The following is a 17,746-nucleotide window of genomic DNA, read 5'->3' as shown; positions in this document are numbered from 1 at the left end:
CGGAGCCCGTGGCCGGTGCAGCGGGCGGCGAAACTCGGGCTGCCTGACCCTGACGGACCCGGGGGTGGGGGCGGGGTGGGAGGCGGGGGTAAGGAGGGGAGGGGACGCGGCCGAGGGCCGAGAGCGGGCGGAGGGGGGGAGTGGAACGGCGACGCCGGGGGGGTGTGGCCTGCGCCTGACGGACAGCCTTTCGGACCACCCCCTCGAGGGGGGTCCTGAAGGAAGGCAGATGTAGCCAATGGACGTGCCCGAGGCGCCGCGGCCCGCCTTTCCGGCCAGCCAATGAGGGCGAGGAGGGCGGGGCCTCTCCGGGCTCGGCCGCACCGCCGCCGCCTCCGTCTCCTCCGCCTCCTCCTCCTCACCAGCGCTAAACCCGGGACTGGACCGAGCGGAGTTGTGCGTGTGGCGGATGGCGGGGTGGGACTGGGGGTGGGTCAGGGGAGTGGGGGTTCGTTCCGCGGAGCTGCAGCCAGAACTGGGTGAGGCTTATCCCCGCTGTCTTTGCAGTCCAGATTCGCCGGTAGTAGGGGGTGGCTGGGTGCAGCGCAGCCTCGGGAGGAGGAGGTGGAGGCGACTGGGGAGGCGGAGATGCGTGAGCCTCCCACAGACCCGGGATTAATATCCCGCGGCACGGCCGCAGTTGCAGCTACCGCGTCGGGGCCTCGGGGTCTGCTCCGTGCTCTGCTCTTGTCACAGGCGTCTTCGCGTGCGGCCCGAAGGGCTGCGAGAGTGAGGGCGAGGCCGGGAGGGCTGGGTGAGGCGGACGCCAGAGGCGGGGGTCGCTCGGGGGGCGGGGGTTGCCCGGGCCGGGGCGGTGGGAGGTCGCGGGGTATTTTTCCCTTTCTTTCTTGCGGGGGGGGGGGGCGGAGGAGGTAGAAAGGTGGGGGGAGGGGCGCCTCAGTTCGTTCTCCCGCTCTCGGGGCTGCGCTCCCACTGTCTCCGCGGTAGCCCGAGGTCCCCAAGTTTTTCGGGGCGAGGGTGCTGCCTCTTCCCCCACCGGGTCCCCTCCGTCCCTCTTCTGTTCCCTGGAGTTTCTCGTCTTGTCTAATTTGGGCGAGTTCTAATGGCGGACAGGGACTGCAAAGTCTCCGAGTCAGAGCAACTGCTTGGGGCAAATGAAGGAGATTTCACCCGGCGGTGACGTGAGCCGCTCCTTACCTCCGAACTGGTGTCCCGGTTGACCGGGATAGCGCTGGGTGGGCAAATTTAGGAGGGAATACAACTCTCTTGCTGGCGTCGAGGGAACCTTTTGCCTTCCACCAACCCCGCCCTCCCCTTCCCTTAGAGCAGGCTTGTTCTCCACCTCCCATTCTGTAATTTGAGGAACGAGATTTAGCTACATCTAGTCGTTTAGATCCCTATAGTAGTTGTGTATTTTTTTAAACCTCGCTTCTCCACCGCTCTGGGTTGGGAGAGGGAAGAAGAGCACGGAAACTCCTTGACTTCTTACCCTTTGCTTCCTCCCTCTGGTGGTTAGGAGTTGGTGCTACGTCCAGATGGGCTGTAATTAAATAGTTTCGCAGCTCTCTCCTGTCATTCTAGGATCAGGAATCACCTTCAGGCCAGTCTGGTGGGGCTTTGGCAGAAATTAAGGAAGAAGACATATCACTTGTGAGTAATTTTACCCTGCTTTTTAATTTAAATGCACTTAATGCAATAGTTAGTCGATTTATCTTTCTGTTATCTTGATGGCAGAGAGCTAGTTGCTTAGATGGACCCTGTCCCCAGAGCCAAGTCAGGGTAATCCCTGGGAAAGCACTGGGAATGTATGCTGATACTTACACCACTGGATAGGATTTAAAGTAGGTTTCACTTTAAATGCTTTGAGTGTAACTTTTTTTCCCCACCTTCTCAGTGGATAAAAATATTTTTTTTCTTTGCTGTTGGATTAAGAAAGAACGTAGGGCCACCTGGGTGGCTCAGTAATTGAGCCTCCGACTTTGGCTCAGGTCATGATCTGGTGGTTTGTGTGTCAAGCCCTCCATCGGGTTTGCTGCTTGTCAGCCTATCAGCACACAGCCTGCTTGGGATCCTCTGTCCCCTCACTCTCTCTGTCCCTCCCCCACTGGTGCTCGCTCTCTCAAAAATAAACATTAAAAAAAGAAAGAAAAATACTCTGAATTTTCTGTTCTTTTAAGGTTGATGAAGAGAGTGTTTTTTGTATGTTTGTCTTACATCTGAGAAAGTTTTCTATTTAAGTGCCCTGATAGTCCTCCAGCCAGCATCACATCAGGAGGTACATAATCTAGTTGTCACACTACTTTTAGTTCTGAGATTGACCACGAATTGGTAGTGACAGCTGGATCTCTCCATTATGATGTTAATGTATTTTTCTTTGTACCAGGAAGTAATCTATGTAATGTTTCATTTTGGTGCAATAAAATGCCCAATTCTCTATCAGTTAATTGTTTTTTAACACCAATCCTTGCCTGAATCAGTAATTTTATTAGGAGTCTGAAGATGATGATTTTTTAATGTTTAGTTTTGAGAGAGAGTGTGTGCGTGCATGCGTGAGGGACAGAAAAGGGGAGACAGGATCCCAAGTGGGCTCTGTGCTGACAGCAGAGAGCTTGACATGAGGCTCGAATTGGCGAACCCCAAGATCATGACCTGAGCCACCCAGTCGCCCCTGAAGATGATGACTATAAGAAAAGAATCACTGATTCCACATCTATTATCTGGGATTCAGTACAGTTTTAGGTCCTGCCTATTTTGTTCTTTAAAGCTGTTCCAACACCTTACAGTTGGCGATTGAAATGAAATTTGTGATTAGAATAACTCACATGGTAGTACTCCTGCTTTCTCTTTGGCCTTGTTCTCCTTACCAGTCTTGTCTTTGCACTTAATGCTATTATTCTTCACAGTACACCTTTTTAGTTAGTTAGATCGAGGACACTGTGTCAGGATGTAGACTGCTGTCTAGCTTTTAGGAATGGATATTGTTTTAATTCAGTAATTTTTCTATAATCCCTGCGTGGTGATATTTCACATTCCCTGGAGTTTTGTGAGGTGATGGGATGTAGGCACTGTTCTAGAGCTCTGCTGGGTATTCATAGAAAAAGGGAACCAGTGAGGGGTGAGTTTGACAGGGTAACAAGTCACTGACTCAGTTATTATCACTTAGAAAAGCCATTTTTCTCAGAGTATTCCTAGGTATTTGCAGCATGATGTAGTATAAAGAACTAGGGTTTAGTGCCAGCCAGATTGGAGTTAAAATTGCTGCTATCTTGGGGTGCCTGGCAGGCTCAGTCAGTGAGGCATATTTGACTCTTGATCTCAGGGTCATGAGTTCAAGCCCCATGTTGGTCATAGAAATTACTTAAAAAGTGGGGTGCCTGGCACTTGTACCCCAATGTTTATAGCAGCACTCTCAACAATAGCCAAATTGTGGAAAGAGCCTAAATGTCCCTCAACTGATGAATGGATAAAGAAATTGTGGTTTATATACACAATGGAGTACTACATGGCGATGAGAAAGAATGAAATATGGCCCTTTGTAGCAACATGAATATAACTGGAGAGTGTGATGCTAAGTGAAATAAGTCATACAGAGAAAGACAGATACCATATGTTTTCACTCTTACGTGGATCCTGAGAAACTTAACAGAAACCCATGGGGGAGGGGAAGGAAAAAAAAAAAAGAGGTTAGAGTGGGAGAGAGCCAAAGCATAAGAGACTCTTAAAAACTAAGAACAAACTGAGGGTTGATGGGGGGTGGGAGGGAGGGGAGGGTAGGTGATGGGTATTGAAGAGGGCATCTTTTGGGATGAGCACTGGGTGTTGTATGGAAACCAATTTGACAATAAATTTCATATATTAAAAAAAAAAAAGTGGGGTGCCTGGGTGGCTCAGTCAGTTGAGCATCTGACTTCAGCTCAGGTCATGATCTCACGGTTCATCAGTTCGAGTCCCACATCGGCCTCTGTGCTGACAGCTCAGAGCCTGGATCCTGCTTTTGATTCTGTGTCTCCCTCTCTCTCTGCCCCTCCTATGCTCATGCTCTGTCTCAAAAATAAATAAACATGAAAAAAAATTTTTTTAAAGAGAATACTTAAAAAGTAAATAAAATTTAAAAACATTAACAACAAATTTCTGCTATCTTATATATTTGGAAAGTGCAAACTAAATAAGGGTAAATAAATGAACATTTATTATGGGCATTTTATAAATGAGTAAATTACATATATCTTCCCAAGATTGCTGTTAAGATTTAATTGACTATAAAAATAGGTAAAGTGCCTGGTCCATAAGTTTTGGGACACACACATATACACATACATACTGTTAATGGTAACTGTAATTCTTATCCTCTAGGTTTTTGTGTTTTTTTTTTTTTATTACGTGAGATTTCCTCAGGATTATCTTTCAAGTTAAAACTAAGTTTTCCCTTACTTTTGTTTTACTTTTAAAATATTTATTTTTGAGAGAGAGCGCACGTGCGCACATGCTAATGGCGCAGAGCTCCACGTGGGGCTTGAACTCATGAACCATAAGATCATGACCTGAGCTGAAGTCAGATGTTTAACTGACTGAGCCACCCAAGCTTCCCATAAGTTTTTCCTTTCTGCTGAGCTTTTAATATCTGGAGGCTCTTTATTATGTTAGAAATGTTAATTTGGGGGGTACCTGTTGGCTTAGTTGGTAGAGTATGCAACTGTTGATCTAGAGGTTGTAAGTTCAAGCCCCACGTTAGACATAAAAACCACAAAAAAAAGTTAATTTTCTATGATCTTTACTCATCACCCAGATAGAGTACTGATAATTTTGTAGTTTTTCATTTTACGTTTGTTTTTCCTGCATTTATCTATCGTTCTTTTTTTTTCTCTTTTAACTATTCCTATTAGAAGCTTTCCTCAGATATTTCATAATTCTTGACTGGTCTACTTGTGGTTAAGAATTCGGAACTAGAAAGCAAATCAGAAAAGTGTGGTTGGGCTTTCAATTTGGGAACTTCACTGTAGAATGGTTCTTTTGGCCAATTGATGGAGAATCTCTAGAGTCATTATCTTTAGGTCTTTTCCTGTTTTTGTTGGTTCCTAATTTCATAGAGAAGAGTGTTTCTGACGCGCCTGTGTGGGTCAGTCGGTTTAGCGTCTGACTTCAGCTGAGGTCGTCATGAGTTTGAGCCCCGCATCAGGCTCTGCTGTCAGCACATAGCCTGCTTCGGATCCTCTGTCCTCCTCTCTCTCTGCCCTTCCCCTGCTTGTGCTCTTCTCTCAAATAAACTTAAAACGATTTTTGTTTTTAAAACATAGGTGAGTGTTCCTGAGAAAGAAGTCTTCCAGGGAAGAGTCAGGTCCTGAAAGATAAAGGTCTGGATGCCACCTCTGTGGGAATCAATTGGGAGGAAACATTTCGTATGCATGATATTGAACTATTCATCCATGCTTGGTGAACCCCAGACAAAAATCTTCTGTTCTATCCAAAGAATAAAAGTCTAGAACCTTGTGCCAGGGTAGGAAAGAACCTGTCATCATCAACATGGAGGGAGACAATAGTTCTAGGATCTCCCAACCTCATTTTAGCTCCCCCATCCCCTATTCCAGAGATATCTGCACCTCCTGGTTTCTGAGCCTTTTGAAGATAATACGGCATAATCAGGAAGTTTCTCTTAGCTTGTTCCATCACTATTTTAGTTTGGCTGTCTCAGATCCACCGAGGTAGTTACTCATCCATTTGCTCTTCAGCTTACAAAATCTTGTTGCTTTTTTTCTTGTTCTTCCTTTCCTTGTGTGTAGGAACCTTACCATTGTTTATGGGGGTTTTAGAAAGGAGTGAAGTTAGTTGTGTGTGATTAATCTACCGACTGAATCCCTACCAGGCTATTGATTTCTAGATAGTAATTTTGTACTTGGACACTTTACTAATTCTCTTGCTATTTGTTGTAGTTGTTCATTTGAGCTTCTTTATCCTATCTGATTACATTTTTATACCTCCAGAATCATAGCACACCTTTATTTTGTTTCTGATCTCAAATGGGAATGCTTATAGCAGATACTCACTAAACATGAGTTGGCTTTCGAGTTGAGATTCTTTTTACGTAAATATATAAATATTTTTATAGTAAGACCTGTTCTGTAACAATATAAGTCCACAAAGATGCAGTAGGACATGTTCTAGGACTAATTAATGATTAACAACGGTTTTTGTGGGGCGCCTGGGTGGCTTGGTCGGTTGAGCATCCAACTTTGACTCAGGTCATGATCTTGTGGTTCACAAGTTCGAGCCCCACGTCAGGCTCTGTATGACAGCTCAGAGCCTGGATCCTGCTTCAGATTCTGTCTCCCTCTCTCTTTGCCCCTCCTATTCTTATGCTCTGTCTCTCTCTCTCTCAAAAATAAATAAACATTAAAAAAAAAAATTCTTAACCGTTTTTGTAACCTATGTCCTAATTATCTTTTATAGAGCCTACAGAATATAGATGGCCAAAAAAATGAAACTTTGAAACCATAATTTTTTTTATGGTGTGATTTTTTTTTCACTAAGATTTTATTTTTAAGTAATTTCTTTTTTTAAAAATTTTTTTTTTTAACGTTTATTTATTTTTGAGACAGAGAGACACAGCATGAACGGGGGAGGGGCAGAGAGAGAGGGAAACACAGAATTGGAAGCAGGCTCCAGGCTCCGAGCTGTCAGCACAGAGCCTGATGCGGGGCTCGAACTCACGGACTGTGAGATCGTGACCTGAGCTGAAGTCGGACGCTTAACCGACTGAGCCACCCAGGCGCCCCAATTTTTAAGTAATTTCTGTACCCACCATGGGGCTCAGACTCACAACCTTGAGATCAAGAGTCGCATGCTCTAGTGACAGCTAGCTAAGCACCCCAATAATTAATTATTTTTAAATACTTTACTGTTGATTTTAATTTTTGTAGATTCATAGAGCAAGTTAGTTTACCTTTCTTATATGTGCTAATCTTGTCATATTAACATCTCAACGTTTCTATTTTAGCTTTAAACCACTGACAGATTCTTTGTAATAATGTAAATTTTGTGTAATTGTATGTAAACATTGAAAATTGAATGGCTATTAAATCACTCAACTGATAAGAATATAACAAAAACTTTTGCAACTTTTAAAAAGCATATTTTAAAAACTGACCATGTATGCTTAAAAATGGTTAAAATGGCAAGTTTTATGTTATATATATTTTGCCACAAATTTTTAATTTCCTTCAGGAAATGAAAACAACTGAGATGTCACTAAAGGTAAATACAAAAGGGCAAAACACTCTTTTCTTTGTTTTAATAAGTCTTATCTGTACCCCTAATTAAATACCCTGTTAATTTTACAAAGTTGTTACCAATTACCTAGAGATAGTCTGCATTTAACATTCTTATTTGGTCTGCAGCCTAACTTTTTTGCATGGTGGTGTTATAATCTTTTATCAGATTTCTCTGTGCAGATTTTCCTTTCCTTTTCCATTACTTGAGATTATATTAATTTTCATTGTATCAAAATGAAAATATGTTAAACATTGGTTATCAGTTGTAGATATTAAGATACCAAAGGAGACTAGCTAAATGTTTAAGATTAGACACTTGTTGAAATCCCAGGATGTAAGCAAATTATTTGCCTGAATACCTTCTCATAGGAGAGGGATTTAACTTTTTTTACTTTCTTTAATATGATCCAAGCAGACGCCAGGGACTTACATGTCCAGTTATCTGAATAAAAACCTTGGAATTGTATATTATCCCCATTTACAGTTTATAGTTTAGAAAACTTAATGAGGTGAAGTAATTTGCTCAGTGCCACACAACTAATCGCTAAAGTGTAACTTTTTCTGTTTGTGGATATTATAGAAGTAGTCAAAACTTTTCTGTAGTCTTCTGTTTCTGAAATTAAAGTATTTGGTCAAATTATATGCACAGTGAGTTTTAGCAGTAGTTTAACTTTTTTATAATCTGTGATTTGAGAGTAGATGAATACTTAAATCTTTTTTCAGAGATGGAGGACTGCAGTGAGCAAAGCATGAAGAATGGTCTTTCTTTTATTTTCCTTGAAAAGATGAAGACATGTCACCAGAGGATACTATGGCGTCAGCAATAGCCCTTTTCCAGAAGTTGTTCTTCTCTGTTGTAGGTTTATTCAAATAGAGATAGAAAGGACTAAGAGAATTCATGTATAACAGCTCTTATATGTCATAATTCAGTTTAGGCTAAATTATTGCCTCTTTCCTTTGAAAATCAACCATGTAACCAGTTTACTGGATGAATGTTAATCATGATCCCAACTTTTGTGGTTTTTATAACCCTTTTAAAGTGGTCTCTTAGATTTGTTATCTTTTCTTTAAAATAGACTTTCTGAATGTTGATTTTGTTTTAATAAATTCATCTTAATAAAAGATAAGTAATTTCTAAAAATTGTTTTATACATTAATTGCATATAATATACTGGCTATGAAATCGATTCTAGAGTCAGATTTCTTAGATTTCAATCCTAACTCTATCCTTTGGACATTTGAACAGGCTATGCTGATTACGTATCTTCTGAGTCTTCATTTCCTAATGGGTAAAATGGGAAAAAGAATAGTTTCACTTCACTTTTATAACCATTAACTGAGTTAATATTTAAAGATATAACACATACTAAGAATAAACTTTACTTATTGCATGACTTTATTATCAATTAAAATTAGTTGGGAAAATTTTTGAATAGAAATGTTATGTAGCATATTTCAGTATGAGTTGTTTAAAATGGAATGAAGACTGCCATATGAAATGAGTTTTCTTAATAATTTAATACCCATACAGTTCCCACGTTCTTTATTCTTGAAATTCTAAGAACATTGAGGCTGTCATATATAAACTTACCTCAGCTTTTCATTTATCATTTCTATGTACTTACAAATATTCCAGTTATACTTAGCTTTTCCTTCTCTTTCAGATAGAGGTGATTTTTTTACTCATAATCAGTTTCATTACCACCTGTGCACATATCTCCTGTCTACTTTTAAGGTCCTTGCTTCATCGGTTATTTACTTTTCCAGATTCTTCAATTATGTCTGTCTGCTGGATCCTTTCCTTCGTCATACCCTAGTGCAGAGCAGGTTCACGGAAGTATTTGTTGAATATAAATGAATGCTAACAATTTGAGGCCTAGAGTTAGGGCCTGGGGTTTAAGTTCTACTCAGTCTTACCTAGAACAATTTAGTTGGTTTTCCTTTCCTGATTTGTAAAGTAGATTAAGTTATACCTATATTATGGAGCTGTTTTCAGAATTTTACATGAAAAACCCGTAGCATAATGTCTGGCAATTTCTGGACAAGGATAAGGAAGATTTAATCAAAGTTATGTTAGAAGCGGAGAATTTGAAAAACAGTGACAAAGACGCTAGAGCAGTAAGGGTTAGATGATAGTCACTTATTTTAGTAGACAAAAGTATAGTATAGTGATTGTATTTGGATCCTGGGTGATTGGTGTTTGATAAATGATTTTGTTACTATTTCCTATTTCAAAAGAAGACTTAGTTTTTTTTTCATTGTAAAGGGTAAGTTAAATTGAGTACTATGAGTGCATTTTTTAAGGACTACTACAAATTGGATGATTAATTTCCATCAAACTCTGAGGTAGGCATTAAATGGTTAATGAGAGAGGAAAAACAAAATGAGTAACACTATTTTCCCTGAGGGTTGGATAAAACTCACCAGAATTTAAAATTTCATTTGTGCTATTTCATTGCAATAAAACAATGATCATAATATACTAGAACTTTTGTTATTTATTTTCCTCTGTTACAGGTTCTTTGGCATGGATAAATGTTCAGCGAGAGGATTAGACTTGGCTGAACAGACTCCTGTTTTATTAAAGAGTAAAGCCATGGCAGCTAGCCTCATGGATGTTGGAAATTCATTTGGTGGCCCAACTAGTTCTTTAGTTAATAGATCTAGAAACTCATCAGTGGAAGATGATGATGATGATGATGATGATGATGATGATGATGATGATGTTGTATTTATTGAATCTATACAACCTCCTTCAACTTCTGCTCCAACAGTAACTGATCAAAGAAATTTTATATTTGCTTCATCAAGAAATGAATGTCTACAAGGAAATTATTCCATAATTCTTCCTTCCTCAAGAGATTCAGCTTCTCAGAAGGGAAATATAAGTGAGACAATTATTATCGATGATGAAGAGGACATAGAAACAAATGGAGAAGACAAGAAAAATTCTTCCAATTATATTGAATGGGGACTTCCTGGAACTAAAAATAGAACCAAAGATTTGGATTTCTCCACTTCCAGTCTTTCAAGAAGTAAGGTAAATGCAGGAATGGGTAATAATGTTATCACTACAGAAACGACTCTGAAATTCCTATTGCTAATGTTACAACCTTAGAAACAGGTATAAGCTCTGAATGCTGGGCGAGATATGAACTTAATGATTACACGTATAACATCACTGTAGAATACCAACTTGGGAGATGTCGCTAAAGGACTTCAGTCAAGTAATTTTGGTGTTAATATACAAACATACGCCCCATCTTTGACTTCACAGACCAAGACTGGAGTAGGACCTTTTAATCCTGGTAGAATGAATGTGGCAGGAGGTGAATTTCAGAATGGAGGATTTACAACTCATCATAGTCCTGGTAAGCAGTAAGTGATTTTATTGATCTTCTATACATGAAATACTTTTTTTTCTTGACTTTCATATTAAGATAGAATATTTTACTTGCAATCTACTTGGTCCCTGATTTTTCAGAAATTAAATCTGTTTTACCCACTGCGATTTACATCTGAAGTGTTTTAATTGAAAACCTCCATAATTACTACAACCACCTACCTAGTTTCTTGTTTTTTTTACTTTTTTTTTAACATTCATTTTTGAGAGAGACAGACTGAGCATGAGTGGGGGAGGGGCAGAGAGAGAGGGAGACACAGAATCCAAAGCTGGCTCCAGGCTCTGAGCTGTCAGCACAGAGCCTGACATGGGGCCTGAACCCATGAACCACGAAATCATGACCTGAGCCGAAGTCGGACGCTCAACCGACAGCCATCCACGTGCCCCTAGTTTTAAATCATAGAATAAAAAAGTGGATAGTGAATTGAAGAAATAAAGTAATATGTAATAATTTAATTTTATTTAACTTGTAATAACATAACTTGAAATTTCAATTTTTGCGTTTCAAATGTTTACTTTTGGACTGCTTGTCTCTTTATTTTTGTTTTAAAATCAGCATATTATTAGTTCCTTTATTTTAAAAGTTATTTTTAAAACCCTATATAGTTTTTTAATTTTTTTGTCTATTTATTTATTTATTTATTTTTGAGAGGGAGCAGGTGAGCATGTGGGAGAAGGGTGGGGCGGGGGCGGGCGGAGAGAATCTTAAGCAGGCTCCACAATCAGCACAAAGCCCAGTGCAGGGCTCATACCCATGACCCTGAGATCATGACCTGAGTTGAAATCAGGAGTTGGACACTCAACCCACAGAGCCACTGAGGCACGTATAGAGGCCTACATTTTTAAAGCTTATATGGACAGTCTTTTTCTGATAAAGTTAAAATATAATGAAAATTATTTAAAACTTAGCAGATCTTTTTGGCAGCTTTGTCGTGATTTAGTGTGGTGTTTGTTTGAGAGTTAAAATTTTTGTTTTGGTATCGGTTTTTGGTCATTTTAGTGCTTTAAGCTATTGACCAACTTAGAAGTTTAGGAAAGGACTGAAAAGGAACTAGATTTAAGAGCCTCATTTACTGCTTCTAATGGAATGCCAGAATTTTTTTTCTTTTTTTAAATTAATCTTTTTCTCTGGTTATGAGAATACTACATGATTATTACAGAATATTTGTAAGAAATTATGGCTAGAAATAAAGTATCTTTCACCTTATCCTACCAACTAGCAAGGACTACTCCTAAAATTTTGTTTTCAGTCTTTTGCCTCCATGGTTTTAAAAAATATAATTTAGAGCACATTATATATAATTTTGTGTTTCTGTTGGTTTACTTAATCTAAATTTTCACATCATTTTAAAAATAGAATTTTCCATGTGTATAAGATTTTTGTCTGAGATAACACATTCCTCTACCTTTTTATTAGCATTTGTATAGTATCCCATTTTTTACTGTTGAAACTGTCCACTAAATTTCTTTGTCTACATTGTTTATTATTTCTACAGGACAGTTCTCAAACATTTTGGGCTCAGTTTCACTCTCAAAAATAATCGGGGGCCCCCAAGATTTTTTAATTTATATCAATTATGTTATTAGAAATTAAAGTGTAAGACATTTTCTTAAGTATTTAACAATAATTACATATTATATGACAAAATATAATTTTTAATGAAAACTATTTTCAAAATTTAGTGAACAGTGCCATTTTTTCACATTTCTGCAAATCTCTTTAAAGTCTGGCTTAATAGAAGATAGTGAAGTGTATGGTATCTCCTCACATCTATCTATTTCTACATTGAATCTGTTGCAATATCTTGTTTTGTTTGAAGTATAAAAAAAATCTGGCTTCACATAGGTATTTGGTTGTAGGAGGGAGTACTGTTTTAGTGATCTTTTTAGAGAATTATGGATACGGGTTTTTTGATAACAGTCCCGAAACTTGATAAGTGGCAGTTTCTTACAGGTTCTTAACAATGTGGAATCTGAAATCATATAACGAAGTTTTCATACTTATTACATTAAGATTCATTGATCTGTGGATGGATCTTTTACCTTTGTATGATTCGGTTACATTGTGCTTTGGTCAAATAAAAAATATATATATTTTGAAAATATCCATTCATTGAACTTCTAGATGTTGATGTGTTATTTTAAATGTTGACACTTTAGAAAGCTGTCAAGGTGACAGTGGTGGATACAGGTTTTCAAAGATGTTGATTTTCACTTGAAAGCTCAAATTTTCTCTTAGCAACAAATACTGTCATTTTTCTTGAAGTGAATTTTTCTTGATTTGTTTTCAAGAAAATGTCAGTAATCAGTTTGTTAGTTATTCTTTTAAGTAAAAATGGTATTTCGTGAAAAAAGCCTGGTTTAGCTTGCAATGTAACTATTTTATAAGTGCTTTTCCTCTTTGCCTTCAGACAACCATTGTATTTTGGTATGAAACAGAAGTGTTTTAGGCATGCTTCCCTGTTCATCACACAGAATATTAAGATGTAGTCAAAGGCTGAAATCTAGTAAAATCGATACCAATTTTTATTATTTCATTGTGGACATCTGTTTAATAAATAATAACACTGGCCTTTGTCCTTAGGTCTTAGGACAGAGACTAAGTCCTTGGAATTTCCCAAGTATTGGGATTGTCTTTTCTATTTATGAGCCCTTTGGATCACATCTGAATTTGTTTGGGCTAAGACTTTGATCAGAGGACGGCTGAGAGAGGGTCATCAGAAAGACCCATCATGTGATTAGAGTGTTGGAGGTTTTAGCCAGTCCAGCCTCTAGGGAGGAGAGGAAGGCTAGACATTGAGTTCAGTCACATGCAGTGAATAAGTCTGTCAGTCATACCTATGCAATGAAACACCAGTAAAAGCTAGACACTGAAACTCAATGCAGCTTCCTGGTTGTTGAGCTTATCAATGTGCCAGGTAGGTAACACACCTGCTCCAGAGAGAGTAGGCACAGAAGCTCTGCATTTGGGACCTTCCAAGCTTTACCCTTCTTTATCTCATTTGATTGGTCCTGATTTGTATCCTTTATATTAAAACTGTGATTGTGGGGCACCTGGGTGGCTTAATCCGTTAAGCCTCTGACTCTGGATTTCAGCCTAGGTCATGATCTCACTGTTTGTGGGTTGAGCCCTGCATTGGGCTCTACGCTGACAGCACAGAGCCTGCCTGGGATTCTCTCTCTCTCTCTCTCTCTCTCTCTCTCTCTCTCTCTCTCTCTCTTTCTCAAAAATAAATAAAACTTGGGGGAAAAAAAACTGTGATTGTAAGTATAGAGCTCCTCTGAGTTCTATGAGTCATTCTAGCAAATTATCAAAGCCGAGAGGATAACTAAATCGGGAACCTCCTTGATTTATAGCCAGTTGGGCAGAAGTATGGGTGGCATCTGAAATGACTGGCAATCTTGTTGGGGGCTATGCCATTTAAACCTTTGGGGTCTGAGGCTAACTCCTGGTTAGTATTAGAATTGTATTGACCATTTGGTGTTGGAATAACAACCATAAATAAGTGAAGGTGATACTTTTTCTTTTCTCAGATATATGGTAGTGAAGAAATACAGTTCAGTTCCACTGCCAGCAGTTATACCCATCGCTGCTTTTGTTACCATTATTGTAAATGCCAACAGTGAAAAATGCAAATAATCTTAGTATTATTATGGAAATAGTTTGGCCTCACAGATGCCCTATTATTTCTTTTTCTAATACAGTGTTGAATAGAAATGGTGAGAGTATAGAGCCTTGCTTTGTTCTTGACCTGGGGTTAGGGTAGGGGGGCATTTGACGTTTCATCATTATTAGTTCTTGTCAGATATAATTATCTTTTTTATGTTTATATAATCATTTGTTATTTGAAGTTGTTTCTAGTCTTTGCAATTGTAAACAGGTTTTTCATGAATATCTCTGTAAGTTGACACACTTCTTTAGAAAAGTTTCTGTAGGTGGAATTGTTAAGTCAAAGTGTCAACATATTTTTATTTTTCATTTAGTTTAATAATTTTAGTTGGTTTTTTTTGAGAGAGAAAGAGAGCACATGTATGGGGGAGGGGCCAAAGTGGGAGAGAGAATCTTAAGCAGGCTCCTTTCCCAGCGTGGAGCCCACAACCTCAGATTATCACCTGAGCTGAAGTCAAGTGTCAGACGATTAACTGACTGAGCCACCCAGGTGCCTCCTCATCAATGTATTTTTAAAGGTTTTGATGGTTAATGCAAAATTGCCCCCACCAAAAAATGGTATTACTTTCCTTACAGCATAAATTTTTTCTCCATATTGTAAGCTTGGGGGTAGGAGTGTTAATGTTTGCTGAACTGATCATTAAAAGGTGGTGTCATCTTAATTTACACATCATTGAATTTTAAAAAATATATTTGCATACTTTTTATGAATTTATGTTTGCATCTATTTATTATTATGTACATCTTTTGTTTATTGAATAAGAATTAAACCTGAGAAATCATATCATGAAAACTTGTGATCTCTTTGATGAAACAATTGAAGATGTTGAAGACTTGAAATAATGTCCATTGAAAATCATCCTTTTGGATCTGTGTATTTCTTTTACTTACATTTTATTTTAGAATTATTTATTAAATTTTAAATAGCTATTTGTGTAAGCATGAATTCCATCTTATGTATATATAAGCTCTTAAGTGCAGTTAAAACCAGAAACCTTGCCATGTATTTTTTTATGTTTCAACCTTGGCCATTTTTCACCTTCTGAATAAGTTTAAGTTGTGTATTTATTGGTAAATGTGGATAAGTAAGATGCTTTTCAACTTAAAAGCATAGCATAGACTGATAATATAAAAAGCATCCTGTAGTTAGATGCTATACCATCATTCCACTGAAATTGTGGCTATAATTGAGACTTGCAAATGTTATTTGGAAGTGGTTTTGATCACTCTTGGCTTGTCATCCCTTTATCTTACTAATTCAAAGTGTATTTTACATTTTTATATTTTCTTATCATTTAAAGTATCAGTGATTTTAAAATACAACAAAACATTACATGGCTCAATTGACACTCATTCATCTAAATGGAGATGTTCTTAACTACATATGTTTAAACTGTTTATGATATATGACAACAAATTTCTATTGTTTATGAAGGGTGGATGAATTTACAGTGTTCCTGAGCTCTCTAAAATTCTGTTTTTGGGGACAAAAGTGACAGAACTATATCCTTTAAATAATAACCGTGTAGGGGCGCCTGGGTGGCGCAGTCGGTTAAGCGTCCGACTTCAGCCAGGTCACGATCTCGCGGTCTGTTAGTTCGAGCCTCACGTCAGGCTCTGGGCTGATGGCTCAGAGCCTGGAGCCTGTTTCCGATTCTGTGTCTCCCTCTCTCTCTGCCCCTCCCCCTTTCATGCTCTGTCTCTCTCTGTCCCAAAAATAAATAAATGTTGAAAAAAAAAATTTTTTTTAAATAATAACCGTGTAGAATTCTAAAAAGAATGTTTACCAAGTTGTCAAGTGAAGAGTGATGTTTGAAGCTGGGGCTTCTGGATGGCTCAATTGTTGGAGTGTACAACTCTTGACCTAAGGGTTGTGAGTTCAAACCCCACGTTGGGTGTAGAGATTGCTTTAAAAAAATAATAAATTAAAAAAATTTGTAAATGTTTGAAGCTTTCTTAAGTGTTGGTCAACTGTGAAAAGGACAGTCTTTTTGTCATTGTTGCTATTTTTCCCTCTTTAACTTGAATATAGCAAGCATAGTAATAGTTGTCTAATTTTAGTATTGGCCCTAGGTTTTGTTTTTGCTTTTGCTTGCTATTAGCATTAGTAAAACTAATTTCTACCGGACTTCTAGAAGAAGATGGCACCAATTACATTATTATTATAATTTTTGTTACTTAGAGCTTCTCCAGAGTGTCTTATTTTAGTTTATCTGTGTGTTCTACGTCTAAAAATTGAAGGATTTCCAAAAAAGGAAAAAAAAAAGAGCAAGATGAAGATTTTTGGAGTTGAGTTACATAAAAATCCAGGGCTTATAGGTTCAAATTTCATCATACAAAATTATGGCTTTGCATAAAGTACACATAAAATTTTGCATTTCATCTTATAAAAATAAGATTATTGTCCATTGACTGGACCTTTGAATCATTTAATCCTTACATTAACTTTTAGTGTTGACTCTATTTCAGTGAAAGTTATATATTCATCACCTATCTTTATATAAACAGCAAAAATCTCATCACAGAAAATACCTACAATGTAGAAATTGCTCTTGCATCTGTTTTATTTTTTATTGCATTATAAACATTTCTGGCCATTATTCTGATTTTAGGGCATTATATTTCTGCTCATATAAATATAGTGGAAAAATGAGGGCTCTAAGATCTAAGAGAAGGAGCCTCTGAGAAGTAATCTGTTACTTGTGGCTGCTTTTCTCTTGTGGGTGTGTGTTCAGTTCCAGAAAAAACTGCAGAGAAAGGCTGAAAATCTAAGTGGAACTTTGAGTAGATTCACAGAGGCCCACAAAGAGGGATACTGGTAAAAAAACAAACATGGGGCACCTGGGTGGCTCAATTGCTTAAGCATCTGACTCTTGGTTTGGGCTCAGATCATGATTTCTCTGTTTTGTGAATTCTGGCTCAATTGCTTAAGCATCTGACTCTTGGTTTGGGCTCAGATCATGATTTCTCTGTTTTGTGAATTCGAGCCCTGTATTAGGCTTGGTGCTAGCAGCACAGAGCCTGGCTGGGGTTCTCTCTCTCTCTCTCTCTCTCTCTCTCTCTCTGTCTCTGTCTCTGTCTCTGTCTTCCACCCCCCCCCCCCCCCACTTCTCCCCAACTCGCATGGTCTCTGTCTCAAAATAAACTTTAAAACATTTTTAAAAAAAAACAAAAAAACCCCAAACCAACAGACACAACCTTTCCAACCTTTAGTTTGGGATGCTGACCTAATCCAGAGCCTCAAATTTTTTTCAGTTTTTTATTTGTTTGTTTATTTTTGAGAGAGTGCAAGTCAGTGAGGGACAGAAGATCTGAAGTGGGCTCTGCGCTGACAGCAGTGAGCCTGATGTGGGGGCTCAAACTCAGGAACTGTGAGATCATGACCAGAGCCAAAGTCAGATGCTCAACCAGCTGAGCCAACTAGGTGCCCTTCAGTTTTTCATACAA

At 38.5% G+C, this 17,746-nt stretch overlaps 1 protein-coding gene across 8 annotated transcripts in view; it reads left to right on the top strand.

The window, feature by feature from the left end:
* The first annotated feature begins 304 nt into the window (after nt 1–304).
* Nucleotides 305–17,746, top strand: part of ZMYM5 (zinc finger MYM-type containing 5) — a 32,571-nt gene continuing 15,129 nt past the window's right edge. Inside the window, exons 1-5 of one of the 8 annotated variants that reach the window (XM_015077764.3) lie at nt 456–479; nt 1,543–1,611; nt 9,744–10,266; nt 10,504–10,597; nt 14,164–15,822. In XM_015077764.3, coding sequence (XP_014933250.1) covers nt 9,754–10,266; nt 10,504–10,597; nt 14,164–14,174 — 618 coding nt within the window. In that variant the 5' untranslated portion in view covers nt 456–479; nt 1,543–1,611; nt 9,744–9,753 and the 3' untranslated portion in view covers nt 14,175–15,822. Of the gene's footprint in view, nt 397–454; nt 480–624; nt 755–1,542; nt 1,612–5,255; nt 5,313–9,743; nt 10,267–10,503; nt 10,605–14,163; nt 15,823–17,746 lie in introns of those variants that run through there. The other 7 variants (XM_015077759.2, XM_027064490.2, XM_053204219.1 and 4 more) reach the window with 7 other exon arrangements.

Source organism: Acinonyx jubatus, chromosome A1, assembly GCF_027475565.1.
Source record: "Acinonyx jubatus isolate Ajub_Pintada_27869175 chromosome A1, VMU_Ajub_asm_v1.0, whole genome shotgun sequence".
Classification (NCBI taxonomy): domain Eukaryota; kingdom Metazoa; phylum Chordata; class Mammalia; order Carnivora; family Felidae; genus Acinonyx; species Acinonyx jubatus.
Note: the sequence above shows the minus strand (reverse complement) of the source record. Positions and strands in the feature narration are given on the sequence as shown.